General features: G+C 40.7%; 1 protein-coding gene across 2 annotated transcripts in view; it reads right to left on the bottom strand.

Moving 5' to 3' along the window:
- KCTD17 (potassium channel tetramerization domain containing 17) overlaps positions 1–12,079 on the bottom strand; it is a 30,530-nt gene that overhangs the window by 5,587 nt on the left and 12,864 nt on the right. The window contains exons 3-6 of one of the 2 annotated variants that reach the window (XM_063309110.1): positions 8,594–8,685; positions 7,181–7,276; positions 4,161–4,286; positions 2,650–2,920 (exon numbers count right to left, since the gene is read on the bottom strand). In XM_063309110.1, the coding sequence (XP_063165180.1) occupies positions 2,798–2,920; positions 4,161–4,286; positions 7,181–7,276; positions 8,594–8,685 (437 nt within the window). In that variant the 3' untranslated portion in view covers positions 2,650–2,797. The remainder of the gene's footprint in view (positions 1–2,649; positions 2,921–4,160; positions 4,287–7,180; positions 7,277–8,593; positions 8,686–12,079) is intronic. The other variant, XM_063309111.1, reaches the window with a different exon arrangement.

Raw genomic sequence — 12,079 nt, 5'->3', positions numbered from 1 at the left:
GGGAAATTGTGTTAATCAGTGATATGTATCTCTATTTAGTTGTGCTGGAATTGACAAATGTGCTAAACGGACAGCTGTATTCACATTTTGATTCAATAAACATGTATTTGTTGTACTCTGTACTGTTCCTTCTGGGGTGATTGTACCCACAAAGATTCTAAGAGGGGAAGAAGTAAATTCTGTTTTTCCCCTCACAAGAGGGTGGTTCTTATAGTGTGACCATTATTTGCTTTGTGTTGGAGGAACTCCATTTTCCTGTCTTCAGGGTATTTGTGGGTGTTGACTACATCTTTGTGAAATGAAAAAGAAGTTCTGCCATGGGGACATCCACTGTAGAGGTCTGAGCCACTCTAGGGCAGTCTGAGGGGAAGTATGGGGTTTCAGGGCCATGGAGGAGCCAGCCTTCACAATCATATTCTACTTCAAGAATTTGACTGAATGTCTTGGGAGTGGGAGGTTCTGGCTCCTTGAGGCCAAGAGGCTTACAAACTTTCCTGAGATGCTCAGGAAAATCTGATTTTTTGGATGGATCTGGGGACTGACTGTTGTTCTTCCTCATCCTCTTTTCCGCATCTGACCAGTCCTGAGGGGGATACCTGAGTACAATGTACAATAGGGGGTGGGAACTGGGCACCCCTTCTTCATTTGATTGTCGGGCTTTTCCCCCATGAGGATCTAGAAGGTGGGGAGAAGAGGAGCTGTACCTTTTACCTATGTTCCATGTTTGAATCCAGTCAGGAAACCCCCAAATGGGGCATTCTGCTCTTTTTGCCCCCAATTTGCCAAAGGGGTAGTTGGTCACTGGTATGGGGCCCAATCCAGGGAGGCAACAGGGGCTGCATAGCTTGTGGACACCAATTCAGTAGTTGAGGCATTGGCCAGAGCCTCTTGGGAGAGGACAGTGAGGAAACAAGATGGCGCACTGAGGTCCCATTGGAGGCCAGCCCTGGTTTGGCCCCAGCCATTGGGGAGATACTTCCACAGACAATAAATTGCTGTTGGTGGCCATGGCAGGAGGTCTGTTGAGTTTACAGGAGCAAAGAGAAAAGGGAAGGGAAGGACCAAAGGAAAAATAAAAATCTGGAGCTGAAAAACAGCCGAAGTAGAGGGAGTGCTTAATAGAGCTGTTAGGCAATGTACTCTCTGGAGCAGGCAGGGCTCAAACAGGAAAGGAGACATCCTTCCTAGCAGAAGCAAAACCCTTCCAAGCCCAGGAAGGAGATATCACACTACAGAACACTCTGGCTCCACTGAAGGTAAAAGGAAGATTGGCAAGAAACAGAGGTGCCTTGACGTAGTTGAGTAACAAAGATGGTGAGAAAATGGAGATATTAGGAGTCTCTTACATTTGGGGATGAATAGGCACATTTTGAATTTTGAGAATATCTTGTGGGAACTCACAAAATATTTGCCATGGTGGGTGTCATTAATTACTAAACACTCCAAGCACAAAGAACAAGAACAGCATGGCCTAGAGCCATCCACCATTTCATTTTCTAAGAATGCCTTTGGAGTTCATGGGGAGCACAGAGGCAGAGTAGGAGATTTGCTTGTGGCTGATGCTTTGCAGCACACAAACTTCTCATTTATTTCTTAAATTAAAAGAACCTTTAATAAGGTAGAGCAGAGTTTGGTGAGCACCAAGTAATGTATGGATGGGGTATAATATTGTCCCTCAGTGCCATATTGAGAATTCAGCATACAGATCTCCTGTTTCCTGTCCCTCCCTGGTTGCTCCTGCCCCATCCCAATTTTCCCAGGTCATTCTGTTTGTTTATTCTTCAGCCTCATAATCAGAATTAAGTATATTGAATGAATTGCAGATTGCACAATTTATCCTCAGCAAAGACAGACTGATTTTTGCAGGATGAAACTTTGGTTTTTCTTTTAGATCACAATATAAGCAACAGTATAAGGGTGGAGTGGGAGGATGCACTGCTGCCAAAAGCACAGCACAAACTTGCCATGCAGAAGAACCAAACTCAATCTCTGGCTTCTCCAGTTAAAAAGATCTCAAGGGACAGAGGTAGAAAAGACTCTTGTATGAGACCCTGGAAATGTACTACCCATAAGAAAAGATACAGCCAGGTCCGAAAGGTCAAGTTCCAATTCATTTTTTAAAAGGCAGCTTTATCTGTTCAGAAGTCATTTAATAGCCCCTCTCCTCCTGCATTTTAATCTTCTACTGTGATACTCCTCTCAGAATCATGAGACTTATTTTGGAAGACAAATTCAGGATGGCCTCAGTCCAGACACCACCACCTTAGCAAAAGAGTCCAAGAAAAAGGAAGGTGGTGGGTAAGTCACACATAAAAGGTGTGACAGTGCAGATGAAGTGTTGTCTTTACCAAACAGAATGGGAGGAGAGGCCCAGAGAGAACAGTCTAAACTAGGCTACAAAGCAGGATTCTTGGCTCATGGAGGATAAGGTAGGATTGGAAGTGGGATCAAAGAAATAAACAGTACCAAGAAAGTGGGGTGGGGGTGGGGGTGGGGGTGGAAAGAGCAGAAAGCAAAAGCCTCCAAAAGGTCACAAGAAGAAAGAGAATCAGTGGAATCTTGGGTAGCTGGAGCTTGCTACAAATTTAGTATAAAATAAACAGTTTAGACCAAAATGCAACAGCTGCCAAAAGCACAGTTTTCCTCCACCTCTCACCAGCCTTAGGCTTCTGTGTATTGCTTGAGGCCCATGCAGGCACTCCATGCAACCTCCTTTGAAGCTCCTCCACCACCAGCTTGCACTGGATAGGAGCAGATGGCTTTAGCCTTTAGTTGATGACTTTGGTCATATTTTTGCTCAAAGATTTGCTGCGCCTTTCTCCTCTTCTGCTTTGGGGGCTGCCTCCTGCCCCTCCTCAACTTCTTGCAGCTGCAGCTCCTCATCCTTCTGCTCTCCTTGTTCTGGTTCTTCCTCAGTGTTCTGTGTTGCAGCAGGAGCACCAAAGGAAAGAACAACAGAAGAATAGAAATACCACCAATTGGAGACAGATGTTCCTACCTCTTTTGCAAAGGCTCTAGAAAAGAACTTCAGCTTTGGTGTAGCCCAAAGGCTGATGGAATAATTTTGAGATTAGGAAGTCTCCCAGATCACATCTAACATTTGCCATCAGCTAGCTCTGGGTTGCAGCTCCCATAATATCAGCCAGCCTGGCTAAAAGGAGCAGTAATGATATAGGTTTATCTTACAGCATTATTTATAGGTATTACAATTAGATCAGAGATAAGCAACCTTTTGGGACTGAAAGCACATTTGGAATTTCAAAAGCATGTTGTGGGCATATTTTGCAAAATGGCTACCAGGGAAGACTTGCCTTTTCACAAAATGGCTGCTATAATGGACACTGCCAGTCAGAAAACATCCACCTATCAGAAGACAAGGTAAGCTTTCCCACAAGATGCCTCCTATAATCTTTTGTAGGACCCAAAGCATTCCTGAAAATACGTGTGCTTTGCTCTGCAATATTTCAGCTTCCCATTTAATTTTTTTTAATTAAAAGAATCTTTTAAAAAGCTAGGTGGAACAGGGGTCCTAGTGAGGATCAAGAGATATGCCTGCAGCCACAGAATCTCTCAAAGACATCATGTTACCTTTGCTGAACAAATCATGCACATGATGCACTGTAAATACTTAAACACATTATGCAGCTAATATTTTGTCAATTAAGAACTTCAGGCAAATCACTTCATTTGAGAAAATCCCTCATTCTGGAATCTCAGGCAACAGAAAACTGAGCAGGACAATGCCACAGAGAGGCATGCAAAATGCTTGCAATTCTGATGAACTATGGATTTATCTGAATTTTGGATTTTCATATCTATCAAAGGAAATAGGTATCAAAATGTAATTCTGCTCCATCTCTCCTTATGAAAAGAGTGCAATATATTGCTCAATCTCTCAGAGTACATGGCAGAGAACATGGACCAATTGCAAATCACTCTTGGAACTCCATTGCATCCTCCAACTGGGATTCTGATTGCCCAATAACTTTGGTTAACTGTTAACACTGATTAGCTTAGAAATAAACATTTCTGAAACTAGATTGGACATGATCGGGTCCAGCAAAGATAAGAGTCTTAACAAGTTTGTCATTGGTAGCTGAAAAGATAAGCTGTTGGGAAAGTAGGTCATTTAAATTCAGGATTTTAAGCATTGCCCTAACCTTGACTTTCCGGCTGGACTCAGAGCAGAGGCCGCTGGGCGAGCCACACAACTCCTTTGAGACGACACACAGGAATTCTGACTGGTCCTCATTCCCATAGTTATAGGATGACCCAATATTCACCAACTGTAGAAAGAGATGAATGAATGCTTGTTAGCTGAATGATGCAGAACTGGAGACAGAGATGCTGCTCTGAAAAGGAACAGAAAGTCTGAAGAGGGCAAACATGCTAGGACTGGTGCATAAGACTAATGTTAGTGCAGTTATCCTCCATAGTGGTCTATATGTGGCAAGAAACAAAAGAAATTCACCATGTTTTTCAATGGAGCCAAAAAACACAATCTGCCAAAAGATTTCTATCCCGCCATAGAACAATCACAATGAATAGAGTCTGCCAACTTGTCATTTTCCGCTCAGAAATTTCAAATGCAGGATATTATTTAAAAGAGCTCCCACAAGGTAGCTGTTTCTTGTCCCTTTAAAAAATAGGAACAGAATGAAAAAAGAACGACCCTGTTTTTTAAAAAAATGCATTCAAACTGTATTAAGTATTCTGAAATCAACCTGTCTTCACAGTACTCCAGACTGTCAGTTTCATGGTACTGCAGATTTTCCCAATATACTTCCTTCTTTCTCAAGCAAGATCCCCCTGAGGGGGGATGCTTACTGTAGCATGTAGCGAAATAGCATCCTTCCAGCCTCTCCCCTTCTTTAAAGGAAAAGCTTTTGCCTTTTAAAAATCCAAGGGAAAAGTACCAAAGCAGGGCTAGGAGAATGAACTAAGGAACACTGCCCCTCAATCTCCGATTAAGGTTGGAATTGTCTAGGACAGGGTTTCTCAACCATAGCAACTTTAAGATGTGTGGACTTCAACTCCCAGATTTCCCCAGCCAATGGCTGACTGGTCTAGGATCTGAAACATCCAGCAAAACAAGAAGGAAATGTTTGTGGTAGTGATCCATTTATCTCTAAGGAATAAGTAACAAGTTAGAGCTAGAAATATTGCACAAGATTAATTTTGGCAGATGTGTAGCCATTTAAACGTTATGGTTTATAATATCTATTGTCTCTGATGTATGTTATCTCTATGCAAACTCAGTGATTGTGTGTCTTCAGTAACAGACCAATATAATTTCATTTCAACTCTTGTGTATTTTTTCCACTTTCCTTGTGATCCTGTCTATAATTCTCACAGTTCTCTATTTTTATTTGCCTAGCCATTGACTGTTTTGATTGTTACTACTTAATTTTGGTTTCTCTTTTCTTGTTATTTTTCATGGAAGTTAATTTGATTTATTCCTGGCGGGACTGATCTATCACCCAAAGGCAGGTGGGGGCTGATTTGTCTAGTCATATGCCTCTTGCTACAGGATCAGAAAGTGGAGCTATAGAATTTATTTTATTTTTATCAGGGTTTTAGTTGTGGTGGTTGCCAATAAGGCACACAAATTTGCAAGAAAATTTAGGGTTCTCTGACTCATACGGTTTGGTCAGATCCAACCCTTTGGCTTCAAGACATTACATATGTTACCATACCTTTGAGGAAAATATAGCAGTTAGATGTAAATTTGATGCTGAATTATATTCTACTTTATGGAATCTGACATGTTATGGAAATCTGGCTGTATCAAGCCTGGCATTCAGCAAAGAGAATTATTCCATGTAGGTCTAAAAGACATCTGCACTCATAAAGTAGATTCAAGGTTTTTTATATTCTTTATATTGTAAAAAGGGAAGTCACATCCATATGGTCTAGATTTAATAATATGTTAAAGGACTGAGCTATTTCTATATTAATCTTATATGCATTATATGGAATTTTCTTTTCCCCCACTTTAATCACTGTGAAAGGTGAAAGGTCCACTGTGCTAGCACTGAGTCATGTCTGACCCTTTGGGGGGATGCTGCTTTCGCAATGTTTTCTTGGCAGACTATAATGGGGTGGTTTGCCATTGCCTTCCCCAGTCGTCACTTTCTCCAGCAAGCTGGGTACTCAATTTACCAACCTCAGAAGGATGGAAGGCTGAGTCGACCTGAGCTGGCTACCCAAGAATCCAGCTTCCACTGGGATCGAACTCAGGTCGTGGGGAGAGTTTTCGGTTGCAATACTGCTGCCTACCACTCTGCACCATTTAATCACTATTATGTACTAATTTCTTTTTTAACTGTATTTTCTGTATATTAGATTTTGTTATATATTTCACCAAAAAATAAAAGTATTTTAAGCAAACAAATAAATAAATGGCACACGAGCTGTAGATCCTTGTCTTAACTCATATACTGGCCTTGGGAGTAAGGGCATTCCCCTATAAGATAGGTGGTGGTAGTAGCTACCAAGCAGCAGATGGCAAAAAAGTAGGGCCAAGATATGTAGATCCAGGGGGTTTCTGGGAAATGAGGTCTAAGTCCTCCAATAAATCACCACACAAGGTCATCCCTGCCACTAAAATTACATTTAAAGCATTATCATGCATTAAGCATGTATACGTCCCCTTTTTGGGAGAGATGGGTGGTGATAGAAATTTGAAATATAAATAAATAAATAAATGTATTAAAAACACTGTTTGGGAAAGGGTGGTAAGTGTCAAAGACTAAGTATAAAATTCTTCTTGGGAATAATGGTAGCCTAAGGTTTGGAAGTATTGGATATTCATAATTTATGCCTGCAATCTTACCTGTACTCATTAAAAACCACCGAAAGCAGTGGGACATTCCAATAATCATGCACAAGAGTACATGATTGCACAACACCTCATGTCTATTAAAAAGCTCCATAAAGTTTAGTGGAGCTTACTCCCAGGTATGCAGCCAGAAATAGAAAAAGTTGACTGACAGAGGTTATTAGGTCATTGTCATGTTTCTTCCTTCTTTGTGTCTGGCTTGGGAATTACTTATAAGAGCCAGATAGATGCACAAATGATGCATGATTGCATATTCTATATATAAAAAAAACCTCTTGAAGATCCTGAAATCACTATCGAATTCTACACCGGGAAACCTATATTCATAATCTTGCATACCTGTTCAAAGCGCCACCCATCTGACATTGTAGAAACCATTTGTGTGAGCTCTTCCTCCTGACATTGCAGCACTCTGTAGACATGCTTTGGTGGCACCTAGAAGAAGCAGGACAAGCAAAAACAGACCCCATCAGCATGAACTTTCCTGCAGAGTTTTTATGAGTAAACAAAGCCAGGTAGTTGCTTCCCACCCTCAGTACTGGGTCCTGGTGGAGAGAACTCTATGCTACAGCAATCAAAGACAGAAGCAGTTGCTGGCTGTTGGAACATCTGTTTATGCATATTAGACTGAAAAGCTAGATGACCTGAGAGAAAAGCTGTAGCTCACCAAGTGAACATCTGGCAGGGCTGATTCTAGGGCTTAAGAATCCAGAGAATTTTCTGGCAACCAAAGTAGGTAATGCTGGTGTATGAATGATGTGACTCACTATAAGGCAAAAAAGGGCAAGCAGTTCTATGCTCAAAAGGAGGAGGAGTTTCATGCAGGAAAATGGTTTGAAGTGAAACATTTTGCACTATTCTCACAGGGAGTTTCAGGGCAAGGGAACATTGAGTAGGTGAGATACATGAGAATAAAAAATGGAATCTGCCTCACAGGTTTAGTCATTTATCTCCAGTTAAAAGGGATCTAGAAGTATAGATTTCCTCATTTTCAGCAACGTCCAGATGGGTTGGGATTTCAATTCCCAGAACTCTCAGCCCATATTGCTTTGATCATTTGGGGTTGAAACTGAAATTGTGCCAACACATCTGGAAGGAACCTGGTTAAGGAAAGCTGTGGTACTGTACGAGAGCTGCTGCCAGTTAGAATAGAAAATATATGGACCAGTAGCGTAATATGTGAAATCCAGGTTTTCCAGCTTCTCTCATAGCAACGATCAAAGACCAGGAGCTAAGAATACTGCCTTTTCACTGCTCCCACATATGATCTTCTTCCCAAAAATACTGATTTCAGGAATCATTCTTTCACCCTTTCCAGTTGCATAATTAAGACAGAGTAACAAGTACCCAAAATTAAATGAATTAAATCAGTCTCTGCTTTAAGAAGTATTTTTTTTTAATCTTTTTAATTGTGTCCAATTCTCAGAGACTGCCTGGACAAGGTTTTTTTGGCAAGGTTTTTCAAAAGCTGTTTGCCATTGCCTCCTTCCTAGGGCTCACAGAGTGACTGGCCCAAGGTCACCCAGCTGGCTTTGTGTCTAAGGTGGGACTAGAACTTGCAGTCTCCCAGTTTCTAGCCTGATGCCTTAACCACTACACCAAACTGGCTCTCATAAGAATTAAAATACTGGCTTGTTTATTCCCATTCTGTAACATTTACTGTTCTTCAATTTTTGTAGAAAGAAACTTAATATTCTGGGCACTTTTGTTTTGGATTTCTCTCAGATACGATTCTGACATTTCCCAACCCACCTGGGTTATAGTGTAATCCTTTTCCTCCAGTCTGTCTTTTATTAGTCTGATTAGAGAACCGATGTTGTAGAATTCCGCTTCTTCCAGAACTCCTAATAATATGGCAGAGAGCATAAAAATAAAACACTAAGTATTGAGCAACCTCACTGTCAACTAATATTAATAAAAATGTAAACATTGGGTTATTAAACTGAGAAGACTTGACAGTTCTCGAACTTAACTGATATCAGAATTATATGCTGCAAGAGTGTGATGTCTTTTACAGAGATCAAATTTGGAAAGGTAATCAGGATCTGTAGGGAGAAGGCAGGGCTACAATGAAAAATCACTCAAGGGAATAATTCTAATTTAACATACTGGGACATATTTAATACTGAATGTATGTCTTAGTTCTATGGCTATGTTCAAACACATTCAATCCAGATTTTTTAAGGAAGAAACCATATGACATTGGAAACAGAACTTTATCCACCAACACTGGGGTGAGCATGCAAGCACGACTCTTTCTCACAATCTTGCCCACTGCAAAATGAGGAGGAAATCTTGATTTAAGAGAATCAGATCATCACAGAAATATACAACTGGAATAGATCGCAACAGATCACCAAATTCTATTAATATAGAAATTGGGTGATATAACATCAGGAATAAATAGCCATACAGCCTCTCTAAAAATGCTGTAATAAGGCAGCCAGATCTATTGTTTAACAGCTAGCAACATCAGGAAATAGAGAGCCAGTTTGGTCTAGTGGTTAAGGTTCTGGGCTAGAAACCAGGAGGCTGTGAGTTCTAGTCCCACCTTAGGCATGAAAGCCAGCTGGGTGACCTTGGGCCAGTCACTCTCTCTCAGCCCAACTCGGTGCAATGTAGACTAGCCTCCTCATGGTGCACCCCAGGCAACATGACTTGTCACGGCTAAATAGTCCACACATCTGGCTGCTGGACCTCATCCTCATAAGGATTTCCCAGCAAGAAAAAGCAGCAGCATGAACACCGAACTGCTATGCCATACGATTAAAAAAAATCAGGAAATTCCTTCAAAAGTTGATTCAATGTTGCCATATTTGTATTTCAAATTGCCAGCTCTAAAGCAACAACAGAAACAACACGAAGTTGTTTTATCAACAATTGTTTTATTTTATTTGTTTATTTTTTAGTCCCACCTTTATTATTTTTACAAATAACTCAAAGCGGGGAACATATCTAATACTCCTTCCTCCTCCTATTTTCCCCACAACAACAACCCTGTGAGGTGAATTGGGTATCTTACAACAAGTATCTTGCATTAATTTTCAGTTCAATACTTCTCACTGCATCACACAATCTACAGGAAGTCCTCACTTAACATCCATTTGTTCAGCAACCATTCAAAATTACGACAGCGCTGAATGAAGGGACTTATGACCAATCCTTTAAGTTCTGGTCACTGCAGCACCCCCACAGTCACATGAAAAAAAATCAGGCTGACCTACATTTATGGCTGCTTTTTGGCCACCCACCTACCTGCTGCCCCCACCAGCCAGCCCTGTCTGCTGCACCGTGGATCACTACTGTATGGGGCCTTCTTGGAGCTTTTTTGAAGCAGGCCCACAAAAGAAGGCCCTGGCTGGCGTGCAAATGGAGGACCTGGACGGGGTGCAAGAGAAACTCTGGAGGCACCAGTATGAAAGAAGGCAGCGTGTGGTGGTTGGGGCAGTTGGCAGCAGCGGGTAGGCAGGCAGCCAAAAGGGCAGAGATGGGGGGAGATAGGTGGGCGAGGGGCGAGAGGAGGCAGAGAGGCAGCCCCTTACCTTATTGAGTCCCAGGGCTGGGAAGGACCAAGCCAGGAATGGCTTGGATCAGGGTGGTCCTTGCCTAACTACCGGTGGGATTTGGTTAACGATGGCAACGGGGACTGCCAGGATTGCTGTCGCTAAGCAATACAGTCACTTGACATTGTGATTTATGACTGCATCATTTAGCAATGGAAATTCTGGTCCCAATTGCCCTTGTAACTCAAGGACTACCTGTATTTAAATAATTAAGACTCTCAACCAGCTACATCTGTATACAAAAATACAGGTATATTCATGTCCCTAGCCAAGCACTCTCAAACATCACCACACACAGTCCTTATACTATTATTAGAAATACATTAAACAACCAAGGTAACAACCTGATCTTACTCCCTGCTCAGCTGAACTATTTGGTAAGCATTCCACTTATTTTTATGCAGGATCCATTACCATCATATGCTGCTCTTACCATATTCAGTAAATAACTTCAACTCTATATTTACACAGAACATTCCAAAATTCAAGTCTATTTACTTTATCATCTACTTTCTCTAAATCAAATATACCATACACTTTTTTATACTTGTATATTTTTCATTGACTTGCTGAAGACTAAAACTTTGGTCTGCACATCCTTTGCCAATCATAAAATTGCACTGCACTGCTCAGCATTTCCTTATTGTCACGTCACATCTTATACATTTTCTATCAGAATTCTGCAAAATATTTTTCCAGGCACACAGAAAACTAATCCTTGTACGTTTTGCATCCACTTCTGCTACCTTTCCCTTTGAATAGAGAAACAATATTGGAATTTACTTGATCATCAGTCTTCACAGCAACGTTAAAGTTGCAGAGCCCTCCATATGCAAATCGCAGCCATCCATTAACATTTCTTCCATTATGCAACCTATATGTGCAGCCTTACAATTTCTAAACACTCTAGTGTTTTCTAAAGCACAACAAAGCATTTGTTTCAATTTACACTTCAACATATCATGATTCTTCCCATATAAATTGCTAAAATATTCCTTCTAGCATTGCCTCATTTCCATTCCATCCCAAATCATTTTATCACTCTTATTTTTAATTCCATTCCCTTTACTAGAGTTCCTTGCTTAACCTCACATACCCATTTTCAAACTATTTTAGTTATTACTTCCACCAAAATTGCTCTGCATTTGCTCTGCCTCTGCCTCTGCCTCTGCCTCTTATTCCTTGCTCTATTTGACAACAGTTTCACAACCATCCTGTTCTGTCTATATATATTATGCAGTACATTTCTCTCAGTGTCATATTTTCACAGGAATCATTTTCTTATCAAGATTTTTTTTCTCATGTACAGCCTTTTTCACTTCATCCAGCAAGCACCCTTTTTCATATTTCCCATTTTAAGTCTGTGCCACATTCAGAATCTCTCATCGTGATATTGTTCACTAACTCTCTTAATCTCTCATCATAAACAAATCAGTTATGCTTTTTGACTTATATTCATTTCTTTTCCCATGTGTATGTGTAACAGACTAAAACATACACCATCAATTCAAAAACAAGCACATATTTCTAAGCAGAAAGGCAGCAAACAATCATTATTTTCATTCAGTTTTGGAACTCTTACTGATCCCAATGTTTATCTCATTCCCATCCATTCATTCAAGTCATCTAACCAAGCATTTTTTCTCCAGAATCACATTCAAAAAAATGTGGCACA

The sequence above is a fragment of the Candoia aspera genome, chromosome 7 (genome assembly GCF_035149785.1).
Source record: "Candoia aspera isolate rCanAsp1 chromosome 7, rCanAsp1.hap2, whole genome shotgun sequence".
Classification (NCBI taxonomy): domain Eukaryota; kingdom Metazoa; phylum Chordata; class Lepidosauria; order Squamata; family Boidae; genus Candoia; species Candoia aspera.
The sequence above is the reverse complement of the archived record's forward strand: the minus strand, read 5'-3'. Positions and strand labels throughout refer to the sequence as shown.